The sequence below is a fragment of the Aquarana catesbeiana genome, linkage group LG11 (assembly GCF_042186555.1).
Source record: "Aquarana catesbeiana isolate 2022-GZ linkage group LG11, ASM4218655v1, whole genome shotgun sequence".
NCBI classification, from domain to species: Eukaryota; Metazoa; Chordata; class Amphibia; order Anura; family Ranidae; genus Aquarana; species Aquarana catesbeiana.
The window spans coordinates 98,219,858-98,243,758 of NC_133334.1; the positions used below are offsets into that span (position 1 = coordinate 98,219,858).

Genomic DNA, 23,901 nt, shown 5'->3' on the forward strand with positions numbered 1-23,901 from the left:
CGGATTTGTGTACACACGATCGGAATTTCCGACAACGGATTTTGTTGTCGGAAAATTTTATAGCAAGATCTCAAACTTTGCGTGTCGGAAATTCCTATGGAAAATGTGTGATGGAGCCTACACACGGTCAGAATTTCCGACAACAAGGTCCTATTACACATTTTCCATCGGAAAATCCCATCGTGTGTACAGGGCATAAGAGCTATAACTCGAGTGATACTCTATAGTATCCCCCTTCACTTTTGACCCCTCAGCCATAAATAACCTTTTGTAGAAAAGTGAATGGAGGGTCTAAGATGCTGGGCCAGCACAGAGAGTAATTAGAAAATCCCAGAAAAGGAGAAGATTATGACATGCAAGGAGGGAGAGAGCTGTGCTAGGGAAAAAAAACTAGTAGTCACATTTTCTGGAAAGTTTAAAGGCATGTTGCAAGTGAATATAAAAATTATGTAAAGGAATAAACTGTAAGTTAGCAAGTACCACAAATACAGAATGTTGTTCAATATTATAGTGTTCTGCAAAAGTGAATGCAACTTGTTTAGGGTAAATTATCTTTTAACTTCCATGGTGTTCCATTACCTGACACAGTGATTGTTCAAAAATGTTTTCTTTATGGTGTATCACTAACACACATTGGCATCTATAAGCTTATAGTGTGTAATACTGATTTTCTTTTTAAGCTTCATGGAACAAACTGTACTCCTGTGATCCCCAGAAGAAGTATAATCCTAAAAGCTTAGGCTATGCTTCTCTTTTAATATATTTGTGGTTGTAGGACATTATGTTACAGCGTATATGAATGCATTTTCATTCACTGTTTTGTTCACCATTTTATATATTTTTTGAGACATTATGTATTTTGGTTATCTATTACATTTTTGTTGGTTCATATAAATTTAAAGGGGAAGCGCAACAGGTTTTATGTACAGTGGAATCTTGGATTACGAGCATAATCCGTTCCATAATCCGCTTGTAATCCAAAGCACTTGCATATCAAAGTGAGTTTCCCCATAGAAGTCAATGGAAAGGAAGATAATTTGTTCCACATTGACTTCTATTGCATGCATAACCGCATGTGGCCAGAGGTGGGGGGGGCGCCGTAGAGCCTCGGAAATACTCAGGGACAGCTCAGCTGATCTCGGAGAGCCTCGGAAAGGCTCGGAAACACTCGGGAACAAAGTATTTCCGAGTATTTCCGAGTGTTTACAAGTATTTCCAAATGGCTCTGAACCATTCCGAGTGTCACCGATGCCCACGCACCTCTGGCCAAATGCGGTACTGCACACCCCATTAGCTTGAATTCTGCTCGTTTTGCAAGACAACACTCGCAAACCGAGTCAGATTTTTTTAAAAATGTTGCTTGTCTTTCAAAACGCTTGTTAACCACGTTACTCGTTAACCAAGGTTCCACTGTATATACACTTTTTGTTGTTTTGTATTTGGATAATGACTGATTGCTGCTTCTGTAAAATTGTTTCAGTTTTTATTTTGGTTATCATCACTTAGCTCAGATTTATGTTATACACACAAGTATATACATGCCAATAGGTTATGGCTCCATTCATATTCCATGGAAAGAACACAATACTAAATCAAACGTAACTTTCAGTTCAATATTTATTGTACCCTTTTTGGGAACAAGACTAACATAACAGAAAAGCACTTGGTAACCAAGAACACAGCCACTTGTAATAGTGGAGGTCAGGGTAGCACCGTACTTTCCCTGTGCTTGAGTCCCTCCTTTTCCCTGTTTACAGCCTATTTAGCATGTTGGGTCTGGCTAGCAATACATTGTCTGTAGTAGAAATCTCCATAACAAGAGAAAAAACATTTAAACCAGAGATTCCTCTCATTCACCACACCTTGTGCCCAGGGATCTCCTATGTACGCATACACATACCGCTCTCTGGTAAAAGCAGTCCCTTTGCTCCTCAACTCAACCCAGTATCTCCTTGGTCAGATAAGGACATGCACATCCAATTATCAAGTAATACATGCCAGTTAAAAAGGCACTGAAGGTGGGACAACCTTGCCAATTCTTTTTCCTAGGGGCAGGTACGAGTCAGGTAGGTACGACTTCCCCATATGGTCTAGCCCTCATCCTTTAGCAACAAACCTATCTTTGTGCTTCTTAATTGTATCACAACCAGTGCTCCGGGAGCCATAACCACTTACTTCTTGACACAGAGTATCAGCTTCCTTGGGGAGACCATTAGTTCCTGAAATCTAGTTGTAAGGGAACTTGGATAGGTTGGCCGACTAAGTGCCATCCCACCCAGAGTCTCTGATGAAGGGAATGTCTTCTTCCAACCAAGACACTGTCAGTCCAGCTACATGAGGAGATTCCTGAAGGCCCCACTGTGCACTGTTGAAAGAGGAGAGTCCCACCGGGGGGGGGAGCCAAAGCCTTAGAAGCATAGGGGTGACATCTCTCTGCCCTCCCAATTTTGGCAAGGGAGGGTGTTGTAGCAGCATTTCTGCACTCTCTGCCATTTAGAGACATCCTTCTGTATTTTCAAAGTGTAGGTCCCATGTATCTCTCTGTTCAGGACAGCCACCATTTTGCTGCATGTGTCTCAGGTAAACTGGGTCTATCTCTTTTGAAGTTATGCCTAGGGGAGGGGCTCTTTCTCCTTCACTCAAGTTCTAACCAATAGGCTCTCAGTAAATCCTGTTCATGGTGACTAGTGTTGCGTATCGGAGAAGTACATCCACTTTTAAAGCCTGACTGGGTGATCTTCACTGGAGTTCCTTAGCTTGGAGCTTCCAAGTTTTATGAGGGGCAAATTATAAGTGCAGCGCAATCACATAAACAATATAACTGAGTGAAATCATAAACAAAAATACAACAGCTCCAATAGCTAATGTGATAAACAACAGTTTAAAAGTCCCAAATATAAATGCTCCACCGCTGTGCCAACTCAAAATGATAGTTCATATAGTAACGGCCAATGTGCTCGGTGACCATCACCTCCAGATAAATTGCCTGCTCACCTCCAGTCTATGACCCCACTACAGAGTCATAATAGCCTTAGTAAACACCATTCAGGATGATACTGGAACACTCCTGCAAGAATCGTCCCTGAAAGACGCTACTCCACTTCTTAAGTCTTAATCAATCATGTGACATATCATAGAATAGAAATGGAGAAACCATAGTGCTCTCTGTTTCAAATTATTGATTAAAACTAAATTAAGGGATTAAAAATACTTACAAAGATATGTGAAAATACAAGCATATATTCAGCTTCCCACGCTGATACAAAAAGTAAGTAGTGACGTCACGAACAACGGCTCCTCCCACCCGTATGCGTTACGTCCTTCTAATGGGCTTCTTCAGCAGACCTGGACCAGCGAAGTGGAGTAGCGTGTTTCAGGGACGATTCTTGCAGGAGTGTTCCAGTACCACCCTGAATGGAGTTCACTAAGGCTATTATGACTCTGTAGCGGGGTCATAGACTGCAGGTGAGCAGGCAATTTATCTGGAGGTGGTGGTCTCTAAAGACATTCAATGTTACTATATGTATATATAACTGTCACTTTGAGTTGGCACAGTGGGTAAACATTTATATTTGGGACTATGCCACTGTTGTTTATCACATCAGCTATTGGAGCTGTTGTGTTTTTGTTTATGATTTCACTCATTTATATTGTTTATGTGATTGTGCTGCACTTATAATTTGCACTTTATGCTTATGAAGAGCGTATGGTGGACACAATCTAGAAAGTGTTAGCAGCAATCTGAGCCTCACTATTAGGCAAACGATAGTTATTGGTAGATATTCGCACACATTTAGTTGTAGTTTGCGCTGATTATATTTCACCCTACAAGGTTTATGAGGGTCCACCTGACAGGAGAACACCCTGAGACCGACCCAGTCTTGAGTACCTGAAACCCTATTGTCCTATTACAACCTGCTACTGGCCTTGCCCTTGAGTAGACCCCACCAAGCCCTGGTGCATTGGGCTGGGCACCTGCTGTGACAGACCCAACCAAGACAAGGGCTTTTGGAGGGGCCTGACGGGTGGCCTCTTGCCTACTGACTAAGAGCCCTGGCTTTTAAGGGAGCACTACTCTTTGGGAGATGTTTGCCTGGGAGACCCTTGGAGTGGTCTTGCTTCAGTTTCAGGATTGTCTCCCCAAAACACACAGACTCTGGGAATCTAGGCCCGGGATACATATTTTGGTCCTTTGTGCCCAAACCAGCAATGACTGCTTTAGACTGTGAGTAGATGTTAATCTAATCAGCTCAAAGCAATCTGATACTGGGGTCTTCTGCTATAGTCTGTTTATTAAGGTGTTGTGTGTTTATTTTTAGGTATGCCTCTCCCATTGTGCCTCCTAGGTATAAATTCCCATTGTTAATTGAGTCACCTATTGTTTCTGTCTGTTTGCTTATTTCTTGGAGATGGGATTATTATTGTGTCCACTGTACCTTGTTATTGAACCATTGTTGAACGGTTATGTGTTTATGCTTATGATAATGTGTAATGTACTTTGTATATCCAGGGTTATGGTCTGGGTGCCGAACAGTCTGGGCACCTAGGTTTATATAAGTGATTTGTTCATATTAATTAGATCACTGTCAGTTATTAGTTGCTAGATGTGCATTAGCATACAGTTTATGCTGGCTGCTCCTTAGCTATGTTAATTATATCCCTGTTTACCGCTTGCATTGGTTAGGATAATGTGATCAAATTATTATCTGATCTTACCTGGTATATATTCTGTGCAATTTTTTAAAAAAAGGGGGTGTGTGTATAGGGGTGAGAGTAGTCCCATAATACAAAATCTTTTCACACCACCCACCTTCTGTATGGTCCAACCACAGACACTTAACCACAGTTAAAGTGGAGTTCCACTGGTTGTTGAGTTTATTAAAAGTCAGCAACTACAAAAAGTATAGCTGCTGACGTATTGAACAGCTACACACCTGTCCCATGGTCCAGCGATGTGGCCACCCTAAGCCTCTGTTCTCTCCCTCTCCTCTTCGCAGCGCTGGCATTGTAAGTGTGGGCGCCCGGCTGTGACAGTTTGCTGCTTCACAGCCTGGAACGCACTGCTCATGCGCGAGTCACGCTGCGCTCGGTCAATGGCCAAGCAATCTTCTGGGACCTGTGTCGTGTCCCAGAAGATTGCCAGGAGGGAGGTGGTCATCTAGGGGAAGAGGAGGAGTCGGCTAAGTGGCCAGACGTTGGAAGGAGGAAGTTGGACAGGAAGTCCCACTCAAAACCAACTACCCACTCCTCTTCCCCCCAAAAAAATTACATGCCAATTGTGGCATGTCAGGGGTGAGGAGTACTTAAAGGGGAAGTTCCACTTTTGAGTGGAACTCTGCTTTAAAGGGGGGTATATAGTGGTAGTGGTAGTGGAACTACCATAGGCCACATCAGTGCCCTACCTCACACCATTATAATAGTCTGTCTTCTATAGGTGGGATAACCACCTTTCTTCTTGCTTTCATGTTAAGAAAGATTTTTGTAGCTACTAGGGGTAATGAGGGCAGCTCAAATTGCAAAGAATAATCGTGCTGATGCTCTAGAAACACCCGTTTTCTCTTTTTGTGAGGCTCAGATAGATAGATGGAAGGTGTTCTTACCAGCTGACAATCTGTATTACACATTATTGGTTTACATATTATTTCAGCATAATTCTTCATAGTTGCAGAGCACTTGCATTTCTGACAACTTCCATATGGCTGCGGAATAGAGGAGCCCACCTAGATGCACACAAACAAGAATTACATGTGAGAATTGCTTTGTCCAGATTAGTGATAATAGCATTAATCAGAAAATGACAAAACTAAAGCCATTCAAATTCTAAACATAGCAGTCTTATGCCCTGTACACACAGTTGGATTTTCCGACGAAAAATGTGTGATAGGACCTTATTGTCAGAAATTCCGACCGTGTGTAGGCTCCATCACACATTTTCCATAGGAATTTCCGACACACAAAGTTTGAGAGCTTGCTGTAAAATTTTCCGACAACAAAATCCATTGTCGGAAATTCCGATCGTGTGTACACAAATCCGACGCACTAAGTGCCACGCATGCTCAGAATAAATTAAGAGATGAAAGCTATTGGCTACTGCCCCGTTTATAGTCCCGACGTACGTGTTTTACGTCACCGCACTCAGAGTGATCAGATTTTCCGACAATTTTGTGTGACCGTGTGTATGTAAGACGAGTTTGAGCCAACATCTGTCTGAAAAAATCCATGGATTTTGTTGTCGGAATGTCCGATCAATGTCCGACCGTGTGTACAGGGCATTAGGCTGGCCATACATTATACAATTTTCTGTACAATTTTCCTTAGTTTTACCTTTAACAATGTAGTGCAAGGACCTGCCTAATTGGATACAATTGAAAATGTTGTTTAGTTTTGACCTCATATTATATGGTTTTTGGTAAATCTAAAGGAAAATTATACAAAAAAAATTGAACATGTATGGCCAGCCTTACTCCTGTTTGTCCCCTGCAACTCACAAACCTGTAAATTAATACCAAAAACTTAATCTGAAAGCTCAGGTCCAGTCCAGTCAGTTTTCTTTAGTTTTGCATAAAGCGGGGAAAAGCATAGATCCTCTGTTCGTTAATTCTTTGTGCGGGAGAGCTCATTTTACTTCTCCAAAAGGAATAAAAACAAAAACACATTTTTAGCATATGTAGCGAGTGGGAAAGAAGTTACAATTTAAGAAAATAGTAATATTGGTGTTTGTGTCTTCCTGTCCCAAGCAATGACTAAATCCCTCATGTCTTGTACAGGTGTTACAGCAGTGGTGGATAGCTGCATAGAGCCTCTGTAATAGGCCCCTTAACCTTAGGACTAGATTAAATGAAATAATCCTGGCTGGGTTCCAGGTGATACCTGATGGTAAGTCTTAACTCCATTAAAGAAGGTGAAGTATTCAACATGTCCAAAGGAGACCCTTTTTAGGAGAAAAGTAACCACTGACCACTAAGAACGAAGGCCCTTATAAACCACCAATATAACTATTAATATATAAACTCCAAATACCGATGCAGCTGCGAAATAAATGCTGACTTCCAAAATGTAATCTGACTGATGCTGAACAACACTGGGTCTTTATTGGGGGAGGGTCTAAATTCCAAGCTCAGCGGGCAGCGGGGAGGACGTTCGGGATTTGTGAGACATGAAGATACTTTATGGGATGTCATAGACCACATCACTCCTTGCTAGACCACAAAGATAAATTGTTTAGCTTATGAATAACGTGGCCTGGAGAGCATCAACGGTTATATATACTGACCTCGGAGTCAAAGCGCATTTTGCTGAACATGAGAGTGAGGCAAATAAATCTGGTGAGTGAGTGTCCTATTGGGAGGTGGTGACAGTGAAGATTTACACAATTATTTTGAGATTTTTTTAAGTGGACTTTTATATGGCCTCTTTGGTTATGAATATTTTTCCACCCTTATATAATGCAACTTTTTTCTCTTTTTTCCTTTGTAAAGTTACGATTGTTTTATTTTGTTATATTTACTGGCTATTTGAAATACTTTTTTTAGTTGTGTTTAAGATAGTGCCACTACTTACCCTGTTGTTAGTAGATACAGTGGGACAAAAAAGTATTTAGTCAGCCACTAATTGTGCAAGTTCACTAGAAGATGAGAGAGGCCTGTAATTGTCATCATAGGTATACCTCAACTATGAGAGACAAAATGTGGAAATAAATACAGACAATCACATTGTCTGATTTTTGAAAGAATTTATTTGCAAATTATGCTGGAAAATAAGTATTTGGTCAATATCAAAAGTTCATCTCAATACTTTGTTATATATCTTTTGTTGGCAATGACGTTTTCTGTAAGTCTTCACAAGGCTGTCACACACTGTTGCTGGTTAGGGATGAGCCGAACACCCCCCCCGGTTCGGTTCGCACCAGAACCTGCGAACGGACCGAAAATTTGCATGAACGTTAGAACCCCATTGACGTCTATGGGACTCGAACGTTCGAAATCAAAAGTGCTCATTTTAAAGGCTAATTTGCATGGTATTGTCCTAAAAAGGGTTTGGGGACCCGGGTTCTGCCCCAGGGTATCAATGCAAAAAAACTTTTAAAAACGGCCGTTTTTTCGGGAGCAGTGATTTTAATGATGCTTAAAGTAAAAAAAAAAAAAAAAAAAGTAAAATATTCCTTTAAATATCGTACCTGGGGGGTGTCTATAGTATGCCTGTAAAGTGGCGCGTGTTTCCCATGCTTAGAACAGTACCTGCACAAAATGTCATTTTTAAAGGAAAAAAAGTAATTTAAAACTGTTTGCGGCTTTAATGTAATGTCGGTTCCTGGCAATATGGATGAAAATCAGTGAGACAAATGGCATGGGTACCCCCCAGTCCATTACCAGGCCCTTTGGGTCTTGTACGGATATTAAGGGGAACCCCGCACCCACATTAAAAAAGGAAACAGCAGTATACAGGCTCTCTACTCTGAACAGCAGTATACAGGCGGTGCAAACAAGACAGGGACTGTAGGTTTGTTGTTAAGTAGAATCTGTTTGTAACTTTGAACTGGTACATTTTTAATGTGTTTAGCTCCGGCCAAAAAATCTTTTTTAAGCTTTTTGGAAAACATAGGGAAGGGTTATCACCACTGTGATAGTCACTATAGCATCAGCATAGGCAGTCTTTGAAGGGATCTGAGATTTCAAAAAAAATTATTCGGTTACATCAGCATCAGGTGCTTGGTAGCTGGTGGTGATCCAAGGCAGATTCATTTTTATGAAGGTCAGTCGATCTGAGTCGGTGGACAGACGCACCCTGTGATCGGTTACAAAGCCTCCAGCAGCACTGAATGTGCGTTCCGAAAGAACGCTGGATGCAGGACAGGCCAGTGGCTCAATTGCATACTGTGCAAGCTCTGGCCAATGATCCATCCTCAAGACCCAGTAACCCAGAGGATTTTCGGGGGGAAAGGAACGAGCCCTGCTGCAAAGTATTGCATCAAAAATTGTAATTACACGCCCCTGTTAAACAGGGGCTGAAAAATTGGGCCTTAGGCACTGGTGCTGGTGCCACAACACTGCAACCCCTCACAGATACTCTAATTGGAACGCAGGAATGAGCCCTGCTGCAAAGTATTGCATCAAAAATTGTAATTACACGCCCCTGTTAAACAGGGGCAGAAAAATTGGGCCTTTGGTGGTGGTGGTGCTGGTGCCACAACACTGTAAGTCCTCACTCGTTCTTGGTGGGCACAGAAACGGGCCCTGCTGTGAAATATTGGATCAAGAATTGTAATTACATGCCCCTGTTGAACAGGGGCTGAAAAATTGGGCCTTAGGCACTGGTGCTGGTGCCACAACACTGCAACCCCTCACAGATACTCTAGTTGGAACGCAGGAACGAGCCCTGCTGCAAAATATTGCATCAAAAATTGTAATTACACGCCCCTATTAAACAGGGGCCGAAAAATTGGGCCTTAGGCACTGGTGCTGGTGCCACAACACTGCAACCCCTCACAGATACTCTAATTGGAACGCAGGAACGAGCCCTGCTGCAAAGTATTGCATCAAAAATTGTAATTACACGCCCCTGTTAAACAGGGGCAGAAAAATTGGGCCTTTGGTGGTGGTGGTGCTGGTGCCACAACACTGTAAGTCTTCACTCGCTCTTGGTGGGCGCAGAAACGGGCCCTGCTGTGAAATATTAGATCAAGTATTGGGCCTTAGGCACTGGTGGTGGCGCCCAGAACCAAAAATGTTCTTACAAGCTATCAGCGTGATCATTGAGGAGGAAGAGGATAATTACTCAGGATAGTCACTCAGCATCAGCATAGGCAGTCCTTGAAGGGATCTGAGATTTCAAAAAAAATTATTCGGTTACATCAGCATCAGGTGCTTGGTAGCTGGTGGTGATCCAAGGCTGATTCATTTTTATGAAGGTCGGTCGATCGACTGAGTCGGTGGACAGACGCACCCTGTGATCGGTTACAAAGCCTTCAGCAGCACTGAATGTGCGTTCTGAAAGAACGCTGGATGCAGGACAGGCCAGTAGCTCAATTGCATACTGTGCAAGCTCTGGCCAGTGATCCATCCTCAAGACCCAGTAACCCAGAGGATTTTCGGTGGGAAAGGTGTCCAAGTCAGATCTTGCCCCTAGGTATTCCTGCACCATGTAAAACAGACGCTGGCGATGCTTGCTGGAACCAATCATACCTTGGGGCTGCGGACTAAAAAATTGTCTGAAGGCATCGGTCAGACGGCCACCTTCTCCACCGCTCATTCTTTGACTGATCGAAGCCTCAGTAACACGTTTTCCAGAAACAGGAGTTTGTAACCTCCCAGTCTCTGGGAACGCGTTGCACAGACCTTTCTGCAAGGCCTCCCGAAGATGTTTCATCCTCTGCTCCCTCTGCGACGGCAAGATAACGACGGCATGGCCAACGTTGAGTTTCACCTGGTGTGCATGTCACAGATTAGGCAGTTCTTGGGCAGGTTAAACTCCTTTTGGAGGTCTGCCAGCCGAGCACTGGCATTATATGACCGGCGGAAATGCACACAGACTTTCCTGGCCTGCCTCAGGACATCCTGTAAGCCTGGGTACCTGCCAAAGAACCGCTGCACCACTAAGTTAAGTACATGAGCCAAACAGGGCACATGGGTCATTTGTCCCTGTCGGAGGGCAGAGAGGAGGTTGGTGCCATTGTCACAAACCACCATTCCTGCCTTAAGTTGGTGTGGCGTCAACCACCTCTGAACCTGCCCCTGCAGAGCTGACAGAACCTCTGCCCCAGTGTGACTCCTGTCACCCAAGCACACAAGCTCAAGCACTGCATGGCATCTTTTGGCCTGCATACTTGCGTAGCCCCTTGAATGGCTACGGAGCACCACTGGTTCCGAGGACAAAGCACAGGAAGAGGCCATGGAGGAAGAAGAAGAGGAGGGGGTAGAGGAGAGAGGTGTGTCACAATCATTAGTAGTGGCATTTTGGAGGCGTGGTGGCGGAACAACCTCCAACACTACTGCATCTTGTCCTGCATCCTTCCCAGCTGCCAGCAGAGTCACCCAATGCGCGGTGAAACTTAGCTAACGTCCCTGTCCATGCCTGCTGGACCATGAGTCAGCAGTAATATGCACCTTACCGCTGACCGCCCTGTCCAGCAAGGCCAAGACATTGCCTTCCACATGCCGGTAGAGAGCTGGAATCGCCTTCCGTGAGAAAAAATGGCGTTTGGGTATCTGCCACTGAGGAACCGCACATTCCACAAACTCACGGAAGGGGGCAGAGTCTACCAACTGAAAAGGCAGCAGTTGAAGTGCTAGCAATTTTGGCAAGCTAGCATTCAACCGCTGGGCATGTGGATGGCTGGGAGCGAACTTCTTTTGGCGGTGCAGCAGCTGGGGCAGGGAAATTTGCCTGGTACAATCTGACGTCGGTGTACCGAAAGCAGATTGCCCACAAGTACTTGGCTGTGACACACCTAATTCTACACCTTCATTCCTCTCAGTGCAGGTCTCAGAGAGGACTGAAGGTATAGTGGGGTTGGAGATCTCAGCTGATGAGGAGCAAAGAGAGGTCCTCTTTGTTCTCTGGTGTGGGTCTTTTAGATACGCTTGCCAATGAACTGCATGACAGGTCAACATATGTCTGGTCAAGCATGTGGTGCCCAAGCGGGAGATGTTTTGGCCATGCGAGATACGCTTGAGATATCTGTTGCAAATAGCAGCAGTGCGATCTGATGCACTCGTCTCAAAAAAGGCCCACACCAAAGAACTTTTGGAATAACACGCAGAGACAGCAGCGCCCTGCACATGCGGAGCTTTGGGGTGTGATGCAGTCAGTGTGCTGCCCTTAGGCTGGTCCCTGGAGGGCATCCTGCCTCGTTGGTGATGTGCCTCCTCCTCCTCCTCCTCTCTCCTATCAGGCACCCACGTTGAGTCAGTGACCTCATCATCCCCTCCCTCCTCATCACTGGAGCAAACCTGGCAGTATGCTGCAGCAGGGGGAGCATTACTGCCAGATTGCTGTCCTTCTTGGGCACCCCCTCAGGTTACTGCCTTCGTCTAGCTCAGTATCATCATCAGAGCCTTCTAAACGCTTGGCATCCTCCTGAAGCATGTACCCAACACTGTGGTCAAACAGTTCAAGGGACTCCTCAGGAGGACATGGTGGGGCTAGGGAAGGAGTCACTGATGCCATTGAGCAGAGGGAAGAGGCCGCGTTGGCAGCTGCTTTGCCAGACAAAGTACCCTGAGCAAGGGTGAGAGAGGATGAGGAGGATGAGGACGGCTTGGTCATCCACTCGACCAAGTCTTCCGCATTTTACGGATCAACACGGCCAGCTGCCAAAAAAAAGGCCAAGCGTGTCCCACAGCCACGTGCTGATGAGGATGCACCGTCTCCACGACCCAGCACTGTTGCCTCAAGACACAGAGCCTGCTTGCCCTCTTTTATTGGCTTGTGACTGTCTGCCTCTCCTTGTTGGCCTTCCAGACATACTAATGGCCTGTAGCTGCACTAAGCTGGAATATATATATATATATATATATATATATATATATATATATATGTACTGATACTGCACCTAGCAAAATCAACTGCCTGCCTGTAGTATGAGAACACCACCAACCTTCTACAGGTAGCTTTAGCTGAACACTGTGCAGAGCTCGCAAAAAACTAACTTGTAGCTTATTTAGCTGCCTGCGGTAGTGATAGGATCAGGGAAACAACACCAACCTTCTACAGGTAGCTTTAGCTGAACACTGTGCAGAGCTTGCAAAAAACTAACTTGTAGCTTATTTAGATGCCTGCGGTAGTAATAGGATCAGGGAAACACCACCAACCTTCTACAGGTAGCTTTAGCTGAACACTGTGCAGAGTTCGCAAAAAACTAACTTGTAGCTTATTTAGCTGCCTGCGGTAGTGATAGGATCAGGAAAACACCACCAACCTTCTACAGGTAGCTTTAGCTGAACACTGTGCAGAGCTTGCAAAAAAATAACTTGTAGCTTATTTAGCTGCCTGCGCTGGTGATAGGATCAGGAAAACACCACCAACCTTCTACAGGTAGCTTTAGGTGAACACTGTGCAAAGCTTGCAAAAAAATAACTTGTAGCTTATTTAGCTGCCTGCGGTAGTGATAGGATCAGGAAAACACCACCAACCTTCTACAGGTAGCTTTAGCTGAACACTGTGCAGAGCTCGCACTACACTAACTTGTAGTTTTAGCTGAACACTGTTCAGAGAACACACTACACTAACTTGTAGCTTTAGCTGAACACTGTGCAGAGGTCGCACTACACTAACTTGTAGTTTTAGCTGAACACTGTGAGGAGGACGCACTACACTAACTTGTAGCTTTATCTGAACACCGTGAGGAGGACGCACTACCCTAACATGTAGCTTTAGCTGAACACTGTACACTACACTAACTTGTAGTTTTAGCTGAACACTGTGAGGAGGACGCACTACACTAACTTGTAGCTTATTTAGCTGCCTGCGGTAGTGATAGGATCAGGAGAACACCACCAACCTTCTACAGATAACTTTACTTGAACACTGTGCAGAGCTTGCAAAAAACTAACTTGTAGCTTATTTAGCTGCCTGCGGTAGTGATAGGATCAGGAAAACACCACCAACCTTCCACAGGTAGCTTTAGGTGAACACTGTGCAGAGCTCGCAAAAAACTAACTTATAGCTTATTTAGCTGCCTGCGGTAGTGATAGGATCAGGAAAACACCACCAACCTTCTACAGGTAGCTTTAGCTGAACACTGTGCAGAGCTCGCACTACACTAACTTGTAGTTTTAGCTAAACTCTGTGAGGAGGACGCACTACACTAACTTGTAGCTTTAGCTGAACACTGTTCAGAGGATGCACTACACTAACTTGTAGCTTTAGCTGAACACTGTGCAGAGGTTGCACTACACTAACTTGTAGTTTTAGCTGAACACTGTGAGGAGGACGCACTACACTAACTTGTAGCTTTAGCTGAACACTGTGCAGAGGTTGCACTACACTAACTTGTAGTTTTAGCTGAACACTGTGAGGAGGACACACTACACTAACTTGTAGCTTAAGCTGAACACTGTGAGGAGGACGCACTACCCTAACTTGTAGCTTTAGATGAACACTGTACAGAGGTCACACTAAACTAACTTGTAGCTTTAGCTAAACACTGTGAGGAGGACGCACTACACTAACTTGTAGTTTTAGCTGAACACTGTGCAGAGGTCACACTAAACTAACTTGTAGCTTTAACTGAACACTGTGAGGAGGACGCACTACACTAACTCTAAATAGTTTAGCTGCATGACTGTGATACTAATAGGATCAAAAGAACACCAGCAATTTTCTTCAGGTAGCTGAAAATACTGTAACAAGACAAGCCTGCCTGTCAGTAGGAAGATAACAGGAACGGATCTAGCTAAACTGAATACAGTGTATATATATATATATATATATATATATATATATATATATATATATATACACATACATACAACACACCTGGGATGCATATATATACACAATACAATGTAAGTGCAGCTAACTCACTGACTGTCCTGCCTAATCTATCTAACTTAAATCAAATGACACTGTCTCTCTGTCTATCTCTTTCAACGCCGGAACACACACTACACAGGGCCGCCATCCCGGCGGCCTTATATAGTGTGGGGCATGTACTAAATCCCCTGAGCCATAATTGGCCAAAGCCTCCTTCGGCTCTCTGTTCAGACGGCGCTGTGATTGGCCAAGCATGCGGGTCATAGTGCATGCTTGGCCAATCATCAGCCAGCAATGCACTGCGATGCCGCAGTGAATTATGGGCCGTGACGCGCCACACGAATTTGGCGCAAACGGCCCATATCTTTCGCAATTCAGCGAACGGGCGAACAGACGAGGCCCATTCCTCAATGCAGATTTCCACTAGAGCAGTGATGTTTTGGGGCTGTCGCTGGGCAACACGGACTTTCAACTCCCTCCAAAGGTTTTCTATGGGGTTGAGATCTGGAGACTGGCTAGGCCACTCCAGGACCTTGAAATGCTTCTTACAAAGCCACTCCTTCGTTGCCCGGGCGGTGTGTTTGGGATCATTGTCATGCTGAAAGACCCAGCCATGTTTCATCTTCAATGCCCTTGCTGATGGGAGGAGGTTTGCACTCAAAATCTCATGATACATGGCATCCATTCATTCTTTCATGTACATGGATCAGTCGTCCTGTTCCCTTTGCAGAGAAACAGCCCCAAAGCATAATGTTGCCACCCCCATGCTTCACAGTAGGTATGGTGTTCTTTAGCTGCAATTAGGCATTCTCTCTCCTCCAAACATGATGAGTTGTGTTTCTACCAAACAGTTCTACTTTGGTTTCATCTGACCATATGACATTCTCCCAATCCTCTTCTGGATCATCCAAATGCTCTCTAGCAAACCTCAAATGGGCCCAGACATGTACTGGCTTAAGCAGGGGGACACGTCTGGCACTGCAGGATCTGGGTCCCTGGCGGCGTAATGTGTTACTGTTGGTAGCCTTTGTCACGTTGGTCCCAGCTCTCTACAGGTCATTCACTAGGTCCCCCCGTGTGGTTCTGAGATTTTTGCTCCCCGTTCTTGTGATCATTTTGACCTCACGGGGTGAGATCTTGCGTGGAGCCCCAGATCAAGGGAGATTATCAGTGTTCTTGTATGTCTTCCATTTTCTAATTATTACTCCCACAGTTGATTTCTTCACACCAAGTTGCTTGCCTATTGCAGACTCAGTCTTCCCAGCCTGGTGCAGGTCTACAATTTTGTTTCTGGTGTCCTTTGACAGCTCTTTGGTCTTCACCATAGTGGAATTTGGAGTGTGACTGTTTGAGGTTGTGAACAGGTGTCTTTTATACTGATAACAAGTTCAAACAGGTGCCATTAATACACATAATGAATGGAGGACAGAGGAGCCTCTTGAAGAAGATACAGGTCTGTGAGAGCCAGAAATCTTGCTTGTTTGTACAGTGGGGATGGAAAGTATTCAGACCCCCTTAAATTTTTCACTCTTTGTTATATTGCAGCCATTTGCTAAAATTATTTAAGTTCATTTTTTTTCCTCATTAATGTACACACAGCACCCCATATTGACAGAAAAACACAGAATTGTTGACATTTTTGCAGATTTATTAAAAAAGAAAAAATGAAATATCACATAGTCCTAAGTATTCAGACCCTTTGCTCGGTATTTAGTAGAAGCACCCTTTTGATCTAATACAGCCATGAGTCTTTTTGGGAAAGATGCAACAAGTTTTTCACACCTGGATTTGGGGATCCTCTGCCATTCCTCCTTGCAGATCCTCTCCAGTTCTGTCAGTTTGGATGGTAAACGTTGGTGGACAGCCATTTTTAGGTCTCTCCAGAGATGCTCAATTGGGTTTAAGTCAGGGCTCTGGCTGGGCCATTCAAGAACAGTCACAGAGTTATTGTGAAGCCACTCCTTCGCTATTTTAGCTGTGTACTTAGGGTCATTGTCTTGTTGGAAGGTAAACCTTCGGCCCAGTCTGAGGTCCTGAGCACTCTGGAGAAGGTTTTCGTCCAGGATATCCCTGTACTTGGCCGCATTCATCTTTCCCTTGATTGCAACCAGTCATCCTGTCCCTGCAGCTGAAAAACACCCCCACAGCATGATGCTGCCACCACCATGCTTCACTGTTGGGACTGTATTGGACAGGTGATGAGCAGTGCCTGGTTTTCTCCACACATACTGCTTAGAATTAAGGCCAAAAAGTTCTATCTTGGTCTCATCAGACCAGAGAATCTTATTTCTCACCATCTTGGAGTCCTTCGGGTGTTTTTTTAGCAAACTCCATGTGGGCTTTCATGTGTCTTGCACCGAGGAGAGGCTTCCATCGGGCCACTCTGCCAAAAAGCCCCGACTGGTGGAGGGCTGCAGTGATGGTTGACTTTCTACAACTTTCTCCCATCTCCCGACTGCATCTCTGGAGCTCAGCCACAGTGATCTTTGGGTTCTTCTTTACCTCTCTCACCAAGGCTTTTCTCCCCCGATAGCTCAGTTTGGCTGGACGGCCAGCTCTAGGAAAGGTTCTGGTCGTCCCAAACGTCTTCCATTTAAGGATTATGGAGGCCACTGTGCTCTTAGGAACCTTAAGTGCAGCAGAAATTTTTTGTAACCTTGGCCAGATCTGTGCCTTTCCACAATTCTGTCTTTGAGCTCTTCATTCAGTTCCTTTGACCTCATGATTCTCATTTGCTCTGACATGCACTGTGAGCTGTAAGGTCTTATATTGACAGGTGTGTGGCTTTCCTAATCAAGTCCAATCAGTATAATCAAACACAGCTAGACTCAAATGAAGGTGTAGAACCATCTCAAGGATGATCAGAAGAAATGGACAGCACCTGAGTTAAATAGATGAGTGTCACAGCAAACGGTCTGAATATTTAGGACCATGTGATACTTCAGTTTTTCTTTTTTAATAAATCTGCAAAAATGTCAACAATTCTGTTTTTTTCTGTCAATATGGGGTGCTGTGTGTACATTAATGAGGAAAAAAATGAACTTAAATGATTTTAGCAAATGGCTGCAATATAACAAAGAGTGAAAAATTTAAGGGGGTCTGAATACTTTCCGTCCCCACTGTAAGTGACCAAATACTTATTTTCCACCATAATTTGCAAATAAATTATGTGATTGTCTGGATTTGTTTCTACATTTTGTCTCTCATAGTTGAGGTATACCTATGATGACAATTACAGGCCTTTCTCATCTTTTTAAGTGGGAGAACTTGCACAACTGGTGGCTGACTAAATACTTTCTTGCCCCACTGTATGTGTACCCTATAAAAAACAAAGAAAATGGACTTTAACGGTTGCCAACTGTAAAAAATGATTGGGAAAAAAAGGAGTACAACAAATATATAAAAATATACAAAGTTTATTTTAACAAAGATAACATAGTAAAATCATATAATGAACATGCCACAAAAGACATATGCAATCTATATAAACATTCTCCCATAGGCTGATTGGCTAATATGATGTGTACATAAGCGAAAAAAACTGTCTAGTTGGCCCATTAAAGAGTATCTAAAGTAAAATAGAGAGACTTCTTCCTTGTATGGAGCCAATCAGAGGGGTCAATGTACCGTCACCAGTAGGAATCGCTACACGCTTCACCAAGGGCTTCCTCAGGGGCTCCTAATGGTACTGGGAGATGTGTTATAATTAATATAAAAACTTACATAGTTTTAGGCACATAGAAAATATTGTATTATATTATATTGTATATGTGCCTAAAACTATATAAGTTTGTATAATAATTATAACACATCTCCCAGTACTTATAGGATTCCCTGAGAAAGCCCTTGGAGAAACGCATAGCAATTCCTATTGGTGATGGTACATTGACCCTGTGATTGGCCCCATACAAGGAAAAAGTCCCTCATCTGACTTTCTATTTTACTTTAGATACTCTTTAATGGGACAACTAGACAGTTTTTTTTTCCGCTTATGTACACATCATATTAGCCAATCAGCCTATGGGAGTTTTATAGATTACACATGTCTTTTGTGACACGTTTATTATGTGTTTTTACTATGTTGTCATAGTAAACTTTGTATATTTTTATAGACTTGTAGTAACCCTTTTTTTCCTAATTGGGATTACAGTTGGCAACCATTAAAGTCCATTTTCCTTTTTTTTTGCTTTTTTATGCTTCTTGCAGACATGGTGCCATTATTACTAGGTTACATTTCTCGAATATTGCAGATGTGTACCCTGCATTGAACAGTCTTAGAACAGCATAGATCAAGATTTAAACAAAACCCAATGATTTTTAAATTCCTCAAATGTGTACATAGGTACTCTAGTGCCTCCTAGCTTGAATAATAGTTTTAAATGAATCAATAAGGACAGAAATATGGAAGCTGCCTCTGATGATATGCTTCTGAGTATGCAAACTCCAGAAATGATAACTTGATCTCAGCTTCATTACCTAGTATGACAGCTGGAATAAGCATGCACCTAGCGAAGCCTGACAATTATATACCTTCGTTATGTAGGTTTGTCAGTGTTTCACTTGGTGTCAAATACCCAGTGGCTATCTGTTACATGCTCCTGTTACAGATACGAGGGACTTCCCCTAATTTTGCAGAGATATCTTTTTCAAAATGGAATGCAGATGGAAAAAAACTCTTACAGGATTTTAACCTTTCTATCAAAACCTCCAAAATATGAGATAGCTTTAGATATGCTTTAAATCAGAATGCTAGTTTATGACCCCACTGACCTGGTTTAAACAAATATATATATATATATATATATATATATATATATATATATATATATATATATATATATATATATATATATTTTTTGCACTACTCATCTTCACCATGCCCCCGTGCTGCTATCCAAGTCTTCCTCCACCACTTGTTCATTAACCACTTCCTGTGAGCCCAGGCTTTCATGGACCTGTGGCACCACCGTAACGCTAAGAAGACAGTTGCCATTAAGATATGTATGTGGATGTTTACAAAAAATAGGAGCAATGGAAGGTTCGGGGTGGTAGAGAGGAATGGGGTGGAAGGCCAGGGATCTGCTTTAAAGTATACAGTAACTAATGCAAAACTTTTTTTTTTTAGTTTTGATTAGAGTGGAGAGGGTTTAGAACACCTGAAAGGTTGTTATAGCTATCTTTTTCACTGTCTATAGCTGTCTGGGTTCAAGCTCTTTATTAGTCCCATTCACCATTATCAACTAAAGTGAAAGTAAGAGAAAATCCCAAAATTGGGGTTGTCCCCAGAAGAGGGATAGGAGTGTATATTCCAATGGGGACATTAGTTCTGGTGACAACCAATGTACAACAATGTACAACAAAACACAAAAAGTACTGCCTACTATGTCTACATATGAGACAAATAATTGAGCAGCAGTGTGGCTAAAGAAGTATTTTGCCCGAGGGAGGAGTAATGGTTATATAAAGAAGTGTGTCTGTCAGTAGGGATGGGCCGAACGGACCCCTGTTCGGTTCGGACCAGAACTTTCGAACACCGCAAAAGTTCTGACCCGAATAACGAACCCCATTAAAGTCAATGGGACCCGAATGTCAAATATCGAAAGTGCCAATTTTGAAGGCTTAAATGCAACTAATTAGGCATACCATGGTTATAGGGGTCTGGGTCCTGCCCTGGGGGACATGTATCAATAAAAAGAAAGTTTGTGAAAAATGTCATTTTTAAATGAGCAGTGATTTTTTAATTTTTAAAAGTAAAAGTCTAAAAATGAAATATCCTTCCAATATAGTGCCTGGGGGGTCCCCTTAGTCTAACTGTAAAGTGGCAGATCTGTACCACGTCTAGAATCTGCTGCAGCAATAATTGAATTTATAAAGCCAAAAAAAAATACATTTTTCCTGCAAGCTGCCTTTATTTTGCTCAGCAACAGCTGAGGAGCCAGTGTGTATGATGAGGCCACAATGTAGTGCACTAGGAACAAGATTAGAGACTTTTTGGATACATTCTGGTGTCACTTTGACTTTGAATAGAAGTAACGGGTGCTGAAAAATTGGTCTTTGGGTGTCGGTGGCGCCTTCCCACCGTAACCCTATAGATATAATCTTGATGAAAGCAAGAATTTGCCTTGCTGTAAAAAATTGCAATGACATGCCCCTGTCAAACAGGTGCTGAAAAATAGATCTTTTGGTGTCAGTGGTGCCTTCCACTGTAACCCTATAGAGGTACTTTTGATGTAAGCAAGAATTTGCCTTCCTGCAAAAAATTGCAATGATATGCACCTGTCAGACAGGTGCAGAAAACATGGTCTTTGGGTGTTAATTGTGCCCATGAAACCTATGCCAAAAACATTCTTCCAGATGAAATGATTGAACACCCTCAAAGCTAGGCAGCCTCGAAGTCCTGCAGAGATTCCACATCCCAAAAAGACTTAATCAGTGACATCGGCATCAGGGGCTTCATAGCTGGTAATCCAGGACAGATTAATTTTTATAAAAGTCAAACGGTCCACGGAAACTGTGGACAGACACGTTCTATGATCCGTAACGAAACCTCCTGCAGCACTGAATGCCGGTTCTGAAAGCACACTGGATGCAGGGCAGCCCAACAACTCACTAGCATACTGGGCAAGTTCTGGCCAGTGGTCTATTTTCATGACCCAGTAAGCCAGTGGATCGTCAGCTGGAAAGCTCTCCATCTCTGTTTTGGCCCCGAGGTAATTGTCCACCATGTGATGCAGACACTGCCGATGCGATGTAGAAGTTGACAGCCCTGGGTGGTGAGGACTAAAAAAATTCTGAAATGCCTCACTTAGGCGGATGCCTTCTCCAACACTCTTTTCTTGATCAATGGAAGACTCAAAACAATGTTTTCCACCAGTCAGGAAAAATGTTCAAAAAAATCCTCTTTAATGTGTCCTCAAGAAAATGTATCCTCTGCACTCTCTGTGGGGACGGGATGAGTTCAGAGAACTTCCCCTTCTAATGGTGGTCAAGGAGGGTTGCCAACCAGTAATCATCCTTCTCCTTTATGCCACGTATTCTTGGGTCCTTTCGCAGGCTTTGAAGCATGAGGTTGCCCATGCGCCTCAAATTTGCCAAGGCTTGAGAAGCAGACTCCTCGGGGTCACTCAAGATGACAGCATCTGGAACTTCCTCCTCCCAGCCACGTACTACTCCCAAGGGTCCTGTGGTTGGAAAGCCATCGCTTACAGATTGACGCATGTCTTCCTCTTCTTCAAAGCCTATGAAAGTGCCAGAATCCTCCTCCTCATCCTCCTCCCCTCTCTCCTCCTGTGTGTTCTGTGACATAGGAATGATGGTGTCTGCATAAAGTGGGCCTTGAAAGGAAAGGAAGTCCTCCTCTTCCTCCTGCTGCTCTGCCTCCAGTGCCCTGTCCATAATGTCACGCAGAGTCTGCTCCAGCAGAAACACAACAGGGATTGTGTCACTGATGCATGCACTGTCACTGCTCAACATCCTTGTGGCCTCCTCAAATGGTGACAATACAGTGCATGCATCCTTAATGATCAGCCATTGGCGTGGGAAAAAAAAGCTGAGGTGGCCTGAGCCTGTCGTCGTGCTGTACTGACACAAGTACTCGTTAACGGCCCTTTGCTGCATCTATAGCGGCTGCAGCATTACCAAAGTTGAGTTCCACCTGGTGGCATGACACCTTTTAACTTGACTCTGGGAAAAGCCCTTTGAAAGCTTAGGGGGTACCTGATGTTCATAGGACAATTCTGCAGAGGAGGGCATGGAAGTGGAGGAGGAGGAGGAGGAGGGGGTAGAGCTCACAGGTCTGGCATCATCACCACCAGCTGTATGTAGATGTGGAGGCACAACAAGCTGCAGCACTGAGCCCTGTCCTGCATCCTTTCGAGTTGCAAACAGCGTTACTCAGTGTGCTGTGAACGAAATATATTGTCCCTGCCCATGCTTGCTGGACCATGTGTCAGCAGTAAGGTGGATTTTACGGCTGACTGCCTTGCTCAACGATGCCAGAACATTCCCTTCCACGTGATGGTAGAGAGATGGACCGGCCTTACGTGAAAAGTAGTATCGACTGGGAACCTGCCATTGTGATACAGCACATTGTGCGAATTTACTGAAGGGGGCAGAATCCACCAGGCTGAAAGGCAGAATTTGGAGTGCCAACAGCTTTGACAAGCTTGCATTCAGGTGCAGGGCATGTGGGTGGCAGGGACTGTATTTTTTTTTTGCTGCAGAAGATGGGGCAGAGAAATTTGCCGGCTACAGTCTACAGCTGGTGGTGTGGTGCTGGTAGATGAGCTGCTGGGACCTTGGACACCCTGTGCTATACCAGCCCTGTCAGTGGAGGCTGTTGAAAGGTAATGACTCGGTATTGCAGGGGCAGACTGAAGTGGGTATGGAGGAGGAGGGACAGATTTGTTCCCCTTTTGTGTGGCTTTTAGGTGCTCTTGCCAACGGGCTGAGTGGTTGGACGTTAAATGCCTTGTTAGGCATGTGGTACCCAAATGGTTGGTGTTTATGCCACGTTTGATGTGCCTGTGACACAGTTTGCAGATAGCAACAGAGCGATCTGCTGCAGATGTGCTGAAAAAGGCCCAGACAGCTGAGCTGTGAGGAGTGGGCAAGGAGATAACAGCTACAGAATGTGATGGAATAGGGTGGCTGCTTTCTATTTTTTCTTGATGTCGACCTCCTTGGGGTTGTGCCGCCTCACCTTCAGTTTCCTTCTCTGCTCAATCTGGCACCCAAGTCGCATCAGTGACCTCATCATCATCACCATCATCTCCATCTCCTCCATCTTCATCATTACCACTGGAGACAACTTGGCAATACGCTGCGGCTTGGGGAACATGAATGCCAATATGTCTACCAGTGTTCCTCCCCCTCTCTCTCTAGGCTCATGTTCCTGTCATCCTCAACCTCAGAACCAGCATCTGAATCCAGTAATGGCTGGGCATCATCAAGGAGCAAGTGGCTGACGCTGTGGTCAAATAACTCAGCTTACTCCTCAATGGCTGATGTTAGAGCTATGGCAGGAATAGATGTGGACAAGGTGGCAGGTTTATCCACTCTGGCAACTGCAGGGGACTGCACACTTGTCTCTGCTTGTGTGACAGAGGATGAGGAGGATGAGGAAGGTTTAGTAAGCCAGTTCACCGCCTCCTCTGCATGCTGTGGCTGGATAGCACGGGCAAACTCACTAAACAGAGGAAATGATGCCCTGCCTGAGGACTGACCACCACATCCACCATTGCCTGTGGACACATTTGTTGCTGGCCCCTTACAGTGCCAAGGGAAGGTCTTTCTCTTCTTGTTGTCCTCCCAGACATTATTGGGAGGGAGGGGGCAGTGCTTATAAGCAAATGTAAAGAAGTTGAAATCTGTACGTAGATGTACTTTAATCAATGTAAAGAGATGTTTGGTGCCCTTTAATTTGAGTAC

At 44.0% G+C, this 23,901-nt stretch overlaps 1 protein-coding gene across 5 annotated transcripts in view; it reads right to left on the bottom strand.

Moving 5' to 3' along the window:
- Positions 1-23,901, bottom strand: part of LOC141112209 (mucin-5AC-like) — a 251,901-nt gene that overhangs the window by 20,833 nt on the left and 207,167 nt on the right. For all 5 annotated transcript variants that reach the window (XM_073604809.1, XM_073604807.1, XM_073604808.1 and 2 more), the window contains one exon: positions 5,601-5,720. In XM_073604809.1, the coding sequence (XP_073460910.1) occupies positions 5,601-5,720 (120 nt within the window). The remainder of the gene's footprint in view (positions 1-5,600; positions 5,721-23,901) is intronic.